Raw genomic sequence first — 11,572 nt, 5'->3', positions numbered from 1 at the left:
AGCACCCGTTTGTTAATAATATAATCTGCCAATATCTGCCACCAGTAACAATGGTTAAATAAAAATTATAAATTACGCAAGAAAATATCACCGTGGAACATCGGTTTAATGTTAAATTTAGGGCTTTAGCCATTCGCAAGCTATGGACACGACACGAAAGGCTTCAATATTTGCAGGACATGAAATTTCAGTAGTTTTAAACCCATATCCCTATATGCACTCATTCGCGTCTCATGACTGAATAAACGAGGAGGGTAATAAGTCATAAGAAAGCTCAAAAGCTAGCAAAGTTATACCATCAAAGAAGTGTATCGCATTTTCATCTTACAGATTCGACATCTATTACTACTCGTGCAGTGGAGGACAAATCACGCCCACCTTCCTCACTGTGGACACGAGAGAACAACCAGTGAGGGAAGAGACGGGTCCTCCGGTGCTTGAAAGAGTCATCAGGACAAAGTAAGTTGTTACAAGGTATTTAAAAAGAATAAATCAACATTCATTGTAACCGGGGTACTTAAGATTTCTTCGCTAACTGGAGTTTTTATATTTTTTTCTCTATAAAGTTACAAGTTTTTGGCTTCGGAAGTACATTGGCAACGCTTGATGTACATAGTACTAAAGATCTGTATAAGCATCCTTGGATATCATGTGCTTAACGTCATACAGTTATCATCGGGATCACACTCTCTACGGGGCAAAATACTAACAGTTAATATCAAAGGTTTGTTATATATAAATTCAAGTTTCAACTCACGTAGCCTGCACCTAATTCCATTTTTTGTTCTATTACAGATGGCACGATGCTTACATAGACTGGCATGGGACTACGCCTTATTTTTAGACATCACTACAATAACAGAGAAAAACCGTATAAATACTCTATAGTGCGGATGTGTATGTGTGAAAGGAGTTGAATATAAATAATTAGATGAAATCTTGTATATGAAAATAGGTGAGTGCCTTAGTCACACAGAAAAGCTTAGATAAAATAATATGAAAACCGAGCAAAGAAAAGATTCGTACTAGAGACGTATTCAACTGCGAGCTAGCACTATGTCATGTGAATGTGCATGTGTGAAAGAAGTTGTATATCAATAATTAGATAAAATCTGGCATATGAAAATAAGTGAGTAACTTGTCATACGGAAACGCTAAGAAATAATAAAACTGGTAATCAAGCAAAGAAAAGATTGGTAGTACTAGGGACAAAATTAAACACGAGCTAGTACTACATCATGCAATTAGGCAAAGGCTTACAACGCGCACGACAAATATTACGCTGTGCCAGGGATAGATCGGGTATTTTGCTAAAATGATTATGCCATAGTAATAGTGAAATAAGGTCCAAATTCTGCTCTTCCATACATGCAAATACTAATATACTACACACACAATCATACGCAGAACCGTTCACACACACACACACACGCTAACACACACACACACACACACACACACAACACACATATATATATATATATATATATATATATATATATATATATATATACATACGTGTGTGCGTACTCTCACTATATATATATATATATATATATATATATATATATATATATATATATATATATATACACGTGTGTGTGTACTCTCACTAACTATAACGTATACATTTACATTGCGTAAGCCCCTATGTAAATGCTTAGCTGTTATTGTACAAATACAGATGAGCAGTATACGATAGTCTATCACGTAGATAACGAGACTGATTATATAACTCACCTTTTTTTGTATGTATTACATCAAAATTTACAAGTTTAATGTTGTTCTCTTCATTATCCTCCCCATTTGCACTAATACATTGCCACCGCCTTCTTTTCCATTGGTTGATTGAAGAAATCAATTTCAGTCAGCAGTTTCTCAACACATCCGTCGTTTTCTTCTTTACAGCCAAACCGTCTCCCTTGAAGCACTGATTTAACTTTTGGGAAAAGATAAAAGTCGCAGCAATGAGCTTGTCGATGAAAAACTGCTTTTCGGAAAGTGCTGTGTGAGGAGGCGCATTGTCCTGGTGAAGAATGAAACCATTTTCCCATAATAGTTGCGGTCCACCACAGAAAACACAACACGACCAAACTGAATGGCGACTTCCAATCAACTGAGCGTCCATGTTCAAACTTCAAAGTCACCACGTATACAGTTATGACCGGGTTCTGGCTGCTTTGTTTACTAGGTGGAATCAGTCTCGTTATTTAATAGACAAACCTCGTATATATCGACGATGCATTGGCTAATAGTCACTGAAAAACCGTCAGAACATAGGATGGAAGCTTTAATAAAACGCTAAAATAAAATAGTGGTGTCTTTTATTTACATACGAACCCTTTAAATAACAAACTTGACCACCCGAAACCTTTATCGTTAATTTCGTATTACAGCTCACAGTTCAGAAACACCATATATCCCTAACGTGTTATTAAAATGCATGTAAATTACTTTGAAGGATGGCGTAACAGTATTATTTCGCAAAAAAAAAAAAAAAAAAAAAAAATCCCAGCTTTTCAAATTGGTAACAGTTTACAAATAAAAATAACGACAAAAATGAATATCCATGCTACCCATTGGTGGCACAAGTGGGAAATTTACCTTTATATTTGTGATCTATCCACAGCTTTTAGTATTTTTTTTATGGAACGTAGTACTTGTTATAAATTGTCATTGTGTCCTTCCTATAACTTCATATATTTCGAAAGGAATCACATTTTTTTTTTCTGAGAGTGAAAGTTGAATTTGACCCCCATTTCTTCGCAAAGGAATTTCCAGTTAAAAGCTTTTTTACTTATCAACCGTACAAAGATAGGTCCATGAGAGTACATTTTTCTACTGGTCTTTATATATATATATATATATATATATATATATATATATATATATATATATATATATATATATATATATATAGATATATATAATTAACGTAAACTTCAGCCAGTCTTTCAGACTGGGTAAGTATAATATAAAAGTAAAGCACCCTACCGGCAACCCGAGTCCAGGTTGATTGTCCTGGGCGAAAGGTCCCCACTAGCCCTATTGGTATTATTGCATTTTACTCCCTAACACCTAAGGGTCGACTGTGGGGAAGGAACCGTGCTTATTATAAGGTCTACTTGATTCAAACTACCAGCTCGACTAATCAGTCTCGCCAGTTCCTTAGGCACCTGTACTGTCCTGCTCATGTAAGTATCTGGATTACAGACTCACAGTCTATGTCTCATAGGCTCCAGTGAAACCACAGAAACATTAAGTCCTTCGTGAGTGGATAAGTAAGAACCAAAGCCATCGATAGCTATCGCCCACGAAGGAAGGAGTTCTGGATGAGCCAAGTTCCATCTGAAATATTGTGGCTCACGTATGTAAAGGATGCAGTTATCACAGATATAAAAGCAGTTATGAGGTGAGTGAAGTAGATAATACCGAATGATTTCTTTATCTCTGACCGTAAGAGCTCCAACTTCTATCTTGATTACAACTGTGTCGCTTTGACTTTTACCTTTACATCGCCTCCGCCTATTCTTTGTTGCTGTCACTTAATTTCACAACGTTCAGAATAATGACATGCATATTTTTCAGTCTAGGTCTTACTTAGGGATTATTGCTGCTGCTCGTGATACGAAGGTGTTGGGTGTGGTGAAGAAGGAATGCATATTCTATCTTTTACCAAAATGCTCTCTCAAAGTAAGACATGGTTTAACTAGGCTGCTCTTTAGCCACTCAGGCTAGGAAGAAGTATACTAAGTATAGTTTATTAATTTCCGTCTTTAAGGCTATACCGATCCTCGCAACTCGGTTTCTTCTTCTCCATGTTTCTTGCAGTCTTCAAAACTACTAGTACTATAAATGCACCTCCTTCTGATAAAATACACACTAATTGTGGGTTAATAGTTTGTTCTATCCCATAATTTGGCCACTCTATTCCAGGTAGGCCTATCAGTGAATCTCTTTTCAAACCTTTGCCCCTTGTGACCTTTGTGTGCAAAGTCAGCAGACTACTCTAGTCTCTGAAGACAAAAAATGGACTATTAATGTCAACCATTTTCAGTTATCAAGGTTTGAGGATAAATTTGCCTCGATAGTTTATAGATTTTTTTTCTGCGAGAGTCAACCCGGTTAACTTCTGTTATATATATAATATATATATATATATATATATATATATATATATATATATATATATTATATTATATGACTGGTAAAAATGTTCTGTAACAACAGAATTCCATCTAATAAAAGGAGCCTATAAAAACACCAAAATGTAGAGAGAAAAGTACTATATTTCAGAGACTGCTGTCTCTGAAATATAGTACTTTTCTCTCTACATTTTGGTGTTTTTATGGGCTCCTTTTATTAGATATATATATATATATATATATATATATATATATATATATATATATATATATATATATGTGTGTGTGTGTGTGTGTGTGTGTGTGTGTGTGTGTGTTAAGAATAAAGTACAATTCATATACTTAGATATCCAGCAAGCCAAGAATATTTTCAGGCAAATAAAATCTGGATAATATACTTAGAGACAAATGTCTCATTATAGTATTCATGTCCAGGAGATTGAATCCACTTAGCTTCACAACTGAAAGTAAACAGTTTATTGAACAGCAAATTTTCTGAATGTGCGGAGTGTAAGTGAGTCTGCTGGGCGATGGTGTTATACTAGTGTAATAGTCGAATCCACAGTCGATTTCGTGCTGTTCACAAAAAGATTGTTCAATAAAGACATCTGAACTGTAGGGGCTTGCTTCTCGCGAGTCTTTCGGATCAAAAAACCTTTGGAACATCCCTATTTATTCTGTTGCATCTGAAGCTAGCACCTTTCTGTTATTTGTAACGTAATTATGTTTAGCATTGCCATATGATTAACAATTTGTGACGTATTTTTGGCTTGTTATTAAAAAGATAACAATCATTTCTCTAAGACACTTTTATCCACCATTAGCCGTTTGTGGCCACAAGTTCATGCTGGAAACTGTCAGGCTACATTTTTGATTTGATGAACGAATGCTGCATACTGTACAAGAACAACACTCCCGGAGTCTAAATAACCATCAAGTATTTCTAGCAATATCGGGCGATCAAACGTATAGATGATTATTTATCATCTGCAGAGAAATAAGACAATTGCAGGTAACAAATCGATCGAAAAAGCTACTCATAGACTTCATTTGTTTATTGACGACTTACCGTGGTTAGAAAGAGGCAGACGTTATGGATATGGATATATATATATGGTAAGGCGGAGCTAATGTTGACTGTTACGTGGAGGAGCATTAGAATTAAAAGCTAGCAGCTTTTCTTAGTTTGATGGCGCACTGGATGGTAGATTTGAACAAAGGTACCTCCGAGGAAGGACACTTAGGCCTTAGGATGAAAAGGCAGTGCTTGAATGCTGTTACTTTTTATGCAAATGGATGTTCTTCTTTCTAGTCGATATGTTTGTTTGTATGGTGTTTTTACGTTGCATGGAACCAGTGGTTATTCAGCAACGGGACCAACGGCTTTACGTGACTTCCGAACCACGTCGAGAGTGAACTTCTGTCACCAGAAATACACATCTCTCACTCCTCAATGGAATGGCCGAGAATCGAACCCGCGACCACCGAGGTGAGAAGCAAACACCAAACCAACCACGCCACTGAGGCGCTTTCTAGTCGATATGTAATTCGGCTTCTTGGTGCCTCTCCTCATGAATCTCTAATGGTGGCGTCAGATACAGTCGCCATTGGTGCAGTACGTGATCTTGTATCTCCAGAAGCCCCTTATAACACAATTGTAATCAATGGTAACCCTTTACCGCCAAAGGTAAGTCAGAGAGAGCAATAAACGAACGACGGAATTAGGAAATTGAAAACAAAATCTTTTTGGTGTTTTGGTTTTATTTTAAGGAACAACTTTGTATCAACAAGTTCACACACAGCCTCCACTGTCCAATCCGTTGTAGAAGATGAATAATAAAAAAGAAAGAAAGAAAAAAAAGATTGACAAAGAGGGAATCGAACCCCGATTCGATTTTTTTTTACTACTCGCTCCAAGTGGGATCAAATCAAAACGAAAGACAATATAAATACATGACACCTTAGAAGTCATCGCTGGGCAGCCAATTCCCAAAATGCATATAGCAACAAACAGCTTAAAAAGATATGGTTAGCTTTTCGAGAGAGAGAGAGAGAGAGAGAGAGAGAGAGAGAGAGAGAGAGAGAAATGCATGCATGTTGTGAAGACGTTTTATCTGAATGATTTCAAGTGTTTTGTTTAGGTGTGTCGTAACTGAGAACCATAGAATAATTACTTTTATTCCCATCATGTCATATCATGGCCAGATTATTATTGACAAAACAAAAACGCATCGCTATGTTTTTAATCTAAGGCAGTTGACGACGATGGAGGAGGTGATGATGAAAAATACGAATCATAACAATGAAGATGGCGATGATAGCGATAATGATAACAGATAGTGGACTACGTTTGAGTAAGAATTTTAAAAATTTTACTGGTACGTTATTGCGCGTTCTGCATATATCTTCGTAGGCCTATAACAATATTCTATTTTTAAATCCTGGACAAATTTGGAGGTTGAAATTTAAAATGAAGGAGCAAGTTGAGCAAGTTGGCTGAATATGATGATGTTGTTGTTGTGTTGTAGTTGTTGTTGCAGTTATAACGGTTATTAATTTTGCACATTATACTGAGCTTCACCCATAAAAAACAATTAAGCCTACAGCAATGCTTTCAGCGATTGCACAAGCAAACAAACCTCTTTGTCATCTGACCCAAACTGAGTTTAACTGAGAAACCAACTCCTGACACGGAGAAGCAACACTCGGAATCTTTTATTGTATGTGTTAATCCGAAGTGGGTCTTAATTAAGGCTAAATCTGAATAGAAAAAAAAATAAATTGAAAACAACAGATACCTGGGACTGTGTGTATTTTAAATTTAATTCTAAAAAAAAAAACAATTTCTTGCAACAAAGATTTCTTTAAAACATAATCAAGACAATCATAACGGAATATGAATATTAGTGCATGCAAGAAATAATTTCTTTACAACGTCAGTAGCCTTTGGATCAATCAATTCTCTGAATTCAAGAACTTAACTGTGTATATACATACGCACACGCATACACATATATGTATATATACACACAAGATACTTAGCGATTCGGAAAGTCTTGATGTTAATAATAGCTCCTTGTATAATAAACACCAACTCACTTCGGTCATACCCCCTGGTGTCTGTAGTACTATGCCGGCGCATGTGCGTTCCGGCAAACTGCTGGGTCTGATGTTGGAGTGTCCGCATTTCTCAGGACAAGATGGCGAGAGACAGAGAATTAACGAAAATGAAGCACCCTTAAGTGGAAATGATGCGATGCCAAAGTGTGCTGTAACGTTTGAGACGTGTTCCGAGTTGTACGTAAGCTGAGAGAGAGAGAGAGAGAGAGAGAGGAGAGAGAGAGAGAGAGAGAGAGAAGAGCCATATTTGACCTTAATATGTTTAATGTTTAAACAACAGGCAACGAAGTCAGATGGGATGTTTATGATGACCCTTTTATATGAAGACATTGTTACAAGTCAGTGCAAGTGTTCTCAAGGCATTCCAGATTAAAAAAAATTATTATGACAACATATTATGCCAACTTTCGTCCTTATTTCCAGTATTATCATTAATACGAGTGAAATTTCTAATGTAACAGACGATGGGAGCAAAAAGAAGGAAAATAATTCGCCAACGAATGTATTCCACCGCTTGCATCAACTTCAAACGCACTCCGTGGGGGATCAGAAACAAAGATGTGAATAAAATACGAAATCAATGGGAATTTCGCGCTCCGGTCTCTTCATCTTCACACGACCATTGTCGAATCTCCCGTGATAACCTGCTGCATTGGATTGATTAATGATAATTATCATAATCATGATAATGAGATTAATAAATGGATTAAATATCACTGGAACTATGAAAATACTAAAAAAACGTCATACTGCTGCTGGCAGAGCTATGATTTGCGAGGACGGTCTAATAGAATGCCAGCTTTCACCTTCTCATTCTATGTTATAATCATACATTCGCCCATGCTTCAAGACACATGCGTACATACATGCCTGTATATATATATATATATATATATATCTATATATATATATATAGATGTATATATATATATATGAGAGAGAGAAAACTGCGTCCTATCAGCGAATATAATGCAAAACAGCGTTGCAGAAACAGTATGTAAGATATCCCCAGTGAGTGAGCTGATGTTTGGAGTATTAAGAAAATGTAATTATCTCTTGATGAAAGCCAATAGTCAGCTGTTTAACAGACAGAAGTCCCTCTCTCTCTTTATCTCTTACTCTCTCTCTCTCTCTTCCTGGGGCACCTTATCCTAATAAAAAGAGATGGCGTTGCAGCAGCTATGTTTCTATTTATTCCTTGGAAATTCAGGTCTCCCCAGGAGTCACGATAGTGACGTCACTCGAATGGTCTGATGACGTCGTCATGACGATGACATCATTCGATTGGTGTGATGTCATGGCCGCTGTGCACTGCTCAACATGCACAAATAAGAGGAGAAAAAAAATTGACAAGAACATCTAACCTGATCGAGGAGAGCGATCGATCACACTCCTCACACTGAAAGAAATAAAAACGGAAAGTGAAAAATCGTTTTTTGACCAAGAAGTGATTTCAAAATCTAGTAAAGGAGATTTGGAAAAGAAGAAGAAGAAGAAGAACTGAGAAGAATAAGAAGAGATGGATTGTTGCACCAGGACATAGGCAGGAACCTTATTCAAAAGTAGAGCCACTTATCTCACCACGAGAGATAAATATATAATCTATCTTTTTCAGCCAATAATATATCTCGTAAGGCTCTTTTGCTGCATGAAGGAGGAGGAGATTTCTCTCTTTTATTATTTATTCATTCATTTTTTTTCCTATCAACAAAACTGACTATTTCAAAACACCTATCGGTCGGTAAAAGTTTGAGAATTTCCAAAAAGAACTTCCGTTCATAAGCAGAGAACTCCTTACCATCATACAAAAGGCACTCAAGTAGTTTTATATTTCTCAAAACGTCATTATTTCTTTTATATTGTAGGTCTTCCACTAGCAAGAGGAATGAATCATATCCACAAATAATAAACGAAGAGGGAAGTGATCACCAGCGCTCAGTTTCGTTTTTGCTACGGAGAGGAAAGACGAAACTCACGCTGACAACGCAGGAAGTAACACTGGCTAGAATTATTATTATTACTATTTAATAATATCAAATGTTTTATCATGGAACCCGTTTTTTCACAATTGTAATTAAGGCGCGCTTTCACGTTAAAATAAAGCAAAAAAAAATGATAATGGCCCCTTGACAGCATGAGGAATAATTACTGTGAATGATGACAGGATCGAAGTGTCCGAGAAACCTTACGCCATTCTTCCTTCACAAGAGTTTCAGTCATGTTTCTCATAAAGGTCCAGGGAAGGCTCGGTTGGTCTGTTACAGAATGGGCAGATGAAATCTGTGATGAAGAAACTGTCCACGAAAAAATATACCGCAGGTGGTACGTTGCTTTCTAAGTGTGTGAATGTCAATGCATGTGGACGCACAGTGCGTGATGCACACGCACGCACACGACGTTGCAAATTTGAGTTGGAATTTTGCAGAGACACGCCACACCACAAGAAGTCCAACTGCAACACAACCTGTATGACCGGTACATGCAACCTCCGTTGGGTAGCTCTGGAGCTTAGGACTAAGAACAAACGTCCTTACTAACACCAAACTATAAATTAATAACAAAATGAATTTCTAAACAATTCTGTCTAAATTGTAAAGGAACTAAACAATCATTTTGGTTAAGCGTGATGCCTCCTAGTCAACCGAATAGCCAAATCATATTTCATGTAGAACAGAAATAGTCTTCTTTTCCCTACTAAAAGACCCTACCGGCGGGACAACACTTGAGGCCAGCCGATAGGCACAAATATTGCATATAAGACAATGAAATGACAATACACATGTTTACTTTCAAAAGACAAAAACATAGTACAAAAAGTTAATACTATGCCACAAGTGCATTGCATTTGAGAGAAAAAAAATTAACAATTTGCGCTAACAAAAGAGAGAGAAAAAATGCAAAATATCAAGCAGAAACGTGTCATTCTTCCATACAGTATCTCTCTACTGATATACCAAAAAATAATGAATAACATCAGAATTCAATGACTGAAAACTGAAAAAATACAATGATGATGCTGTTTTTTGCTCCCCTCCTCTCGTTTATTTGTAAGTTTAGTTTTGTTTTCTGTTGTTTCTGTGAGTTTCTCTGTTCACGTTTTGTGTTCCTCTGGCGAGAAACACCCGGGGAGACCTGATGCAGACAGACAGGCGGCGATTCGTTTCGTCTGCTTCTCCTCTGTACACTGCCTCTATTCAAAAGTCAATATGACCTCTGGCATTAAAGAGGCATTTCGTTATATAATTCTCTTAAAAATTGACCAGTACTAGAAATTACAATAATATAAATCTGTACTGAAATTGACAAATATTATCATGGATAGGTGGATAGAAAATCTAGTGCCTATTATGCAAGTACGGCGAGAGTGAACCGCCGGGGTGTTGTGGAGTGACTTTGCAGCTGCTCGAGTCTTCCGGAGTTGAGTCGACGTGGCTGAAGTCACAGTCAATGGTAGCAAAAGATGCTATGTACAGAATAACCCCAGCCATTATTAGAGTGAGTTTGTGGTCAGGTTATGAAGGAAATGAGGCACAGCCAAAACACTCCACGAGGGACAAAGAGCTCATCCATTATAATATGTATGTTTGCATTTTGAAATCAATTTCTGGTTTTCTCATCTTTTGTTGAAACCGAGACCTCCACGGAGTCCAGCAGAGATGGCTCTCTTTGACGTACAGTATACTCCTCTGTTTTCTATTGAATAATGTTGCCTCTTCCTCCCAACCCCTAGGTCAGCATAGGTTGGCTCAGGTGTGGGTGGGTGGATAGGCAGGGTCATTATGAGCTCTGAACCGCCCACCTGAGGACATCGGCTACAACGGTGGTGGTGGTACAAAAAGGGACGGCTCACACTTGGGCGGCAGGACGCGGCACGAACCATAACAAAATAGAGATTCTGACAGCACACACACACACACGCACACACACGTGAGCAGGCAAGTCGCAGGCATAATCTGCTGAGGAAGGCACGAGGGGCGGCCAAGGCGCAGGATTGCCCTGCAGGGCTGCCATATAGACTGCTGCTGCTGCTACTGCACGGGCACTCCCTGAGGTGGGACTACTACGGCGAGTGTGTGTGAGCCTCACGTGGCGGCGACGGCAGCAAGGAAGGTAGCCTTAACCACCTTTGTCCTTGCTGGCTGCTACGACAGAAGTTTGAAGAACATCAATGCCAACGACAAATTTAGGAAAAGGATGAGCATTACTAGCCGCTGGCGGGAGAACCAATCCTGTTGGAAGAGGCATCATGTTAGAATTGGCTTCACAGTAGAGCAAAGTTATACTGAATGGCGTAGTACACCTTAACC

General features: G+C 37.8%; 2 protein-coding genes across 4 annotated transcripts in view; one reads left to right on the top strand and one right to left on the bottom strand.

Annotated features, from left to right (window-relative positions):
- Nucleotides 1–1,421, top strand: part of LOC135219462 (inactive ubiquitin carboxyl-terminal hydrolase MINDY-4B-like) — a 35,241-nt gene extending 33,820 nt beyond the window's left edge. The window contains exons 10-11 of the mRNA XM_064256257.1: nucleotides 331–459; nucleotides 796–1,421. Of these exons, the coding sequence (XP_064112327.1) occupies nucleotides 331–459; nucleotides 796–844 (178 nt within the window). The 3' untranslated portion in view covers nucleotides 845–1,421. The remainder of the gene's footprint in view (nucleotides 1–330; nucleotides 460–795) is intronic.
- Nucleotides 1,422–10,238: 8,817 nt separating this feature from the next.
- The window catches only part of LOC135219461 (junctophilin-1-like), a 181,920-nt gene continuing 180,586 nt past the window's right edge, over nucleotides 10,239–11,572 (bottom strand). For all 3 annotated transcript variants that reach the window (XM_064256254.1, XM_064256255.1, XM_064256256.1), the window contains exon 11: nucleotides 10,239–11,494. In XM_064256254.1, coding sequence (XP_064112324.1) covers nucleotides 11,408–11,494 — 87 coding nt within the window. In that variant the 3' untranslated portion in view covers nucleotides 10,239–11,407. The remainder of the gene's footprint in view (nucleotides 11,495–11,572) is intronic.

This window comes from Macrobrachium nipponense, chromosome 1 (genome assembly GCF_015104395.2).
Source record: "Macrobrachium nipponense isolate FS-2020 chromosome 1, ASM1510439v2, whole genome shotgun sequence".
NCBI classification, from domain to species: domain Eukaryota; kingdom Metazoa; phylum Arthropoda; class Malacostraca; order Decapoda; family Palaemonidae; genus Macrobrachium; species Macrobrachium nipponense.
The sequence above is the reverse complement of the archived record's forward strand: the minus strand, read 5'-3'. Positions and strand labels throughout refer to the sequence as shown.